The 5,802-nt window shown below is 39.0% G+C and overlaps 1 protein-coding gene across 1 annotated transcript; it reads right to left on the bottom strand.

The window, feature by feature from the left end:
- Positions 1 to 3,139: 3,139 nt before the first annotated feature.
- Positions 3,140 to 5,546, bottom strand: LOC140876052 (uncharacterized). Its single transcript, XM_073279909.1, has 5 exons — positions 5,241 to 5,546; positions 4,174 to 4,790; positions 3,835 to 3,943; positions 3,436 to 3,756; positions 3,140 to 3,350 (listed from the first exon to the last, which is right to left on the bottom strand). Exons 1-5 carry the CDS (start codon positions 5,391 to 5,393, stop codon positions 3,297 to 3,299), a joined length of 1,254 nt encoding a protein of 417 aa, XP_073136010.1. The 5' UTR covers positions 5,394 to 5,546; the 3' UTR covers positions 3,140 to 3,296.
- Between the last annotated feature and the right edge of the window lie 256 nt (positions 5,547 to 5,802).

Below are 5,802 nucleotides of genomic sequence, written 5' to 3'. Positions count from 1 at the left end.
AAAAACAGATTAAACTAAATTTTATTAAGTAGCATGCAAGATTAAAATTATAACGAAGAATTCAATTAAAAACAAGTCTTGGTATCGATCGACTACACCCTTGAAGTTATTCACTCGATCATCGATTCTCTAAAAATAATTAATTCTCAATTGAATATTCATCCTTGGAAATTTAATTTTTATCTCACCTTAATTTTAGTTAATTAGACACAAGAGTTCTAAAATAACCTTACCAATAAATCAATCAAGATACAAGCGATCAAGATTTAAATCTAAGGCAGCATCCAAACTAGTGAAATTGATGAAGCTTAACAATACAAATACAAGCGGTTGTATTTAATCTAGTCAATTATTATTCCTACGAATTAACAAGTTCACAAGAGAAAATTATTAATCATAATTGTTTCACAAATTAGATGGATCAAACAATTACGGATTTGATATCTAGTTTAGCTATAGATTGTATGATAAAATCATACGGTGATCAAGACAATAATCTCACATACAAGCATAAAATAAATCCCAAACAACTTTCGATATTCAAATATAAATTAAACAATAAAAATTAAAATCTCACGAATAAAATAAACTTCAAAGGGTTTTGTCTTCCTCTACCAAGTACTAGAACTTAGCCACAAATATTTCATGAAATCTTTAGAGAAAATTCAAAAGAAAAGAATAAATCTAATAAATAAGAAGAAAAAACTAGCCGCCAAGAGTTCGTTTTTTTCACGATTCAGCCGTCCAAAAGAAGATAAAAGATACCTAAAATTCGAGATAAATCTCTTAAATAAAGACTAGAATCCTCCAAAGACAAATTTCCTTTTCAGATAAAATTTCCCAAAAATTACGTCTCGATCGATCGGTAGAAATCACTGCTCGAGTGAGACATCCTCTGATCCGCATTTTTCCTTTCTCCCGCTCGATCGGTTGAAACCTGCAGCTCGAGCGGAAACATCCCTGCCTCGCATTCACTTTCTCTCTCGCTCGATCGGTACAAAATAGCAGATCGAGCGAGCATGGTTTTGAGCAACTTTTTTCCACAAAATGTCATTTTCTACACAAAGAACCCAAGAGCATGTTATGTAATGCATGAAATATGAACAAGAACTTAATTAAAACATATAAATGTATGCAAACAACAGTGAAATGACATTAAAATAAGCAATTAAAACACACCTATCACTCCTCGCATAGATCGCTCACCGCCATCACAGCCTAGCCCTCCCGTTGAACCACCACCACTTATTCCTCATTCTCGTCCACCAACGCCCCCCGCCACCCACCAAATTATCAACCGCTCCAAGCATAATATTCGAAAACCCAACCCCAAGTTCTCCCTTGTAACTACTACTGGATCATTTGACCTTGAACCCAGTTGTGTCGCTCTTGCCCTCAAGGATCCTCGATGGTGGTCTGCTATGTCTCTTGAATTTGACGCACTGCTCTGAAATGGTACCTGGGATTTTGTTCCCTCTCATCCTAGTTAGAATCTTGTTGGCTGCAAATGGATTTCTTACATCAAACATAATCCTAATGGGTCAGTGGATCGATTTAAAGTCCATCTTGTTGCTAAAATATTCCACCAGTGCCCTAGCATTAACTACAGTGACACTTTTAGCCCTTTGGTCAAGTCTACCATTGTTAGTCTTATCTTGAGTCTTGCAGTACATCGGGGTTGGTCTTTGAGACAACTTGATGTAAACAATGCTTTCTTCAGGGCTCTTTGGATGTGGAGGTATTTATGGATCAACCCCGGGGTTTTGTGACATCACTTCCCTACACATGTTTTTCAAACACAGGAATGCCATCTACGGTCTTAAACAGGCGCCCCGTACCTAGTATCATGTACTGCGCACTTTTCTGTGAGTCTTGGCTTCTCCAATTCCCTCTCTGACGCCTCACTATTATTCTTCGCGTCAGTCTGACACATTTTATTTCTTGGTATATGTTGATGATTTGATTTTTACAGGTAGTTCTGTGTCCCTTGTTTATGAGGTCATCGCCAAACTGACAGACCGGTTCTTTCTCAAAGACTTGGGCTCGTTATCATATTTCTTGAGCGTTGAGGTCATCCCTAAAGCCGAGGGTCTCGTTCTCTCTCAGCGAAAGTATGTTGTTTATCTCCTTACTCACTTCAATATGCTTAATGCTAAGCCTGTCCAAACATCGATGGCTACGAGCACCACCTTATCTCTTCACGATGGTGCTCTCTCTACCAATGCATCTCGTTACAAACAGGTTGTTGGCAGTCTTCAGTACCTTTTTCTTACACGCCTTGATGTGACATTCATTGGCAATCGCCTATCCCAATTTATGCACTCTCCTTTTGAGCATCATTGGGGTGCTAATTACTTCGCTATCTCAATGGAACTCTCGATTATAGTCTTCATATCTGGAGGGATATTGCTTTCTCCTAATTATACGCTTCACTGACGCTGACTGTGCTAGCAATCCTGATGAATTTTGTTCCAGTACTGCCTTTGTCATTTTCTTGGGCTCCAATCCGATCTCATGGGGTTCTAAGAAACAACGGTCTATTGCTCAATCCTCCACAGAAGCCGAATATCACATCATTGCCTATGGTGTGGCTGAACTCACGTGGATATGCTCTCTACTTCATGAGCTCGACATCTCTCTCTCTCTCTCTCTCTTTCTCTCTCTCTTTTGTGCATGTGCTGTATAGTGATACTATTGGGGCCACGTATCTCTGAACTAATCCAGCTTTTCACTCTCGTATGAAACACATTGCACTGGACTATCACTTTGTTTGGGAGTTGGTTCACAGATCGCAATTGCGGATCTCCCATGTCTCTTCTCAAGATCAGCTTGCGGATGCACTCACCAAGCCATTGTCCTCTGCTAGGCTTTGTGAATTAACATTCAAGATTGGTGTTTTTCGTGAACGACCATCTTGAAGGGGTCTAGTAGCAAATATTCTTGTAGATATTCACAATATTTGTATTGATCTCATATTATCTTATTAACTTATCTCTCAAGTAATTTCCATGTACATTGCAACATAAGTTAGGAATTTATCTTGTGTATATGCTTATTCTTTCATGCGAACAACTTTGTATCTATATATACTGATTGTTGATATCAATAAAGCATCAAGTTTCATAAATTCTATATTTTATACTCAATTTTTCGGCCTAGGATGATCTAAAAATAGCACAACAGACGAATCAGAATCATAGTGGTACAGGGAAAATTTTCATCTTGGAGAAGAAATTAGCACAACACACAAAATATTCATGCAAATTAAAATAGCTTCGCTCATCCATGGCGACACGTTATTCTTCTTGTTTGAAAGAGTTCATCGGCTCTGGCTGGCTATTCTGTTGATTCTGCAAAGAAATCAATACAGTTTCATTACATTGAATCCTTGCCTCGAACATAAGTCATGTCAAGCCATTGCTTAAAGACAAGTACCTGGATTCGAGTACAGATTTCTACGACTTCAGAAAGCGGAGCCCAGTCGCCAAAGTTTCTTTCAATGAACTGGTAAGCAATCCCACTCTTCCCTTTGCCAACTATGAAGAGCCCGCCTTTAATCTCGCCTTCGCCTTTGAAATTCTGTTCCACCCCAATAGCCTTGGCTCGCTTGTAGTTTGCGATAGCTCGTGGATTAAGTAGAAAGCCGGATATGAACTTGTCTTTCAGCAGCTTCCCCCCACCAAGGGACTTGAAAAACTCTTGTCCCCTGTCAAATAACACCGCTCCGCCCCAGTATCGTGGCCAGAAGTTTTTGACCTGAAAGGCATTTATTGTGTCATTGAGTAGCACTAAGGATTAGATAGAGATTACCGTATAAAACTCGGGAAAACGTACTTCTGATTCTATGTGCTCATGAAGAACTGCAAATAGTTGGACTCCTAGAGCATCGAATATCGGTTTCTTTGAATATAGTTGATGTGCTTCAGCTCTGCACATGATGCACCTGAAGAACAGAGTAATAATAACGCATTTTCATGTTAGCGAATTATCTTACTTGTCGCATAATCCTAAGATATAGTTCCATATTAGATATTGCAAGAAGTTTGAGCGCATATGAAGTAACCAAAAAATTTTAATTCGACTTCCTTAAGATGGCACTGCCTAATTACGTCTAATATCTTGTTTGCAATCTGTCAACAACATATCCTCATCAACCCCTGAATTTTATCATACCCAGGGCGACGAACGCATACAAGTATAGCCGGTCTATCACGCCACAGTTCCGATGCCTTCATGGGGGGAGTCTTCGATTTGATCAAATGCTCCATCCCAATCTTGTATTCGGGAGTCAGCTTCTGAACGGAAATATTCTCAATAGTTGCATAGGATGCCACGTTTTCGACTACCGGGGGAGGTTGAATGCAGCCACAACCTCTAGATTCAGCAGGCATTGCCGCTACAACTCCCTTGAAAACATGTCCATCTTTTATCTGGAAACTTGCCAATGATTGTTCTACGGAAATTTCTTTACTGGAGAATTTCGAAACACCCTGAAGTTTCTTGGAGTTAGCAGAAGAGGACTCGGTTTTTTGAGCGATGTTATTTCCGGATGACAATGTGCTTCTGTTTCTTGCCGGAAGGGAATACGGTGCAGGTAGAGGGTTGGCGCCGCAGGCTACAGTTCGGTCCATGAAACGAGCAATATGGCCTCGTTTCATTCCGAACTGAGACGAAAGATCTGCGCTGCTCATGCCAAGAAGTTCGGGCAGACCTTTCCCCGAGGCTTCGAGGTTGTCCCCATACTGCATCAGCGCACGATCGTGGAGGTAGGATCTGATCTCTAGAGCATCCTTGGAAAAGATAAATAGTTGAGAGATTACTATACATCATAAAAATCACTTATTTTTCAGATAAAGAAATTGGGACAATCAAGGTATTATTGCCTAAAGCAGTGTTTGAGATTGCTTTTAGCAAGCGCTTTTCAGCTATACCTCGACATCACAAATCTTGACATAATTAAAGATCGTAAGTCGTTAGTATAACCTGCAACATCATGATCAGAGATGTTACAAATTAAAGGCCTCCAACGGAAAATCTGCCAGGCATCGTGTTCAACCTCAAGCGATGCTACTACTTCATGAGTCCGACCGAAGTTTGTTTGATCAAATAGTCAGTTGTTAATTAATTTGAAGCTCGAAAATAACATGTTTGCCGAACTTAGAAATGATAAAGTTTCTTTTTGGTAAATATTGTTTGAGCTCGAATAATTCGAGGACGACTCAATCCATAAGAGAACCAACCTTATGTTGTCGAGTCATGCCAATATGATCCATGTCTTCAGAATTCATGACCTTCAAAGTTGGCACATCATCCCACCCTTCTTCCAACAGCTTCGGTAACACTTGCTTGAGCGATCCATTCCCCACAAATTCTTCCACCGAAAACGAAGCCATCCGCTGTCGATCAAATCGCCTTTCGAAAGTTTGTTCCCGAGTTTCTGCCGAAAAATCTCACTTTGTTTTTGGTTGATTGTTGCGACAATAGAGCTATTTTTATTGCATCAGAGACGATAATGCCAATGATTATTATTTTGTCAAACGTTTGGAACTTTTCTCCATGAAAAAAATAACACGCAAATGAATCGCAGTCTTCAAATTTTTAGTATATTTGTTAAAAAATTATTCAATTAAGTAGAAATTTTCCGAAGCTTATATTTTTAATTGTATTTAATGTATAATAATAATAATAAAGAACAGCCTGGAACCATCTTTTCTTACAAAACATAAAGAAATAACTATAAATTATGTCATAATCGATATATAATATAACTATAATACTACCTCTAATACATTAGTCGCCTGC

This window comes from Henckelia pumila, chromosome 1 (genome assembly GCF_033568475.1).
Source record: "Henckelia pumila isolate YLH828 chromosome 1, ASM3356847v2, whole genome shotgun sequence".
NCBI classification, from domain to species: domain Eukaryota; kingdom Viridiplantae; phylum Streptophyta; class Magnoliopsida; order Lamiales; family Gesneriaceae; genus Henckelia; species Henckelia pumila.
The sequence above is the reverse complement of the archived record's forward strand: the minus strand, read 5'-3'. Positions and strand labels throughout refer to the sequence as shown.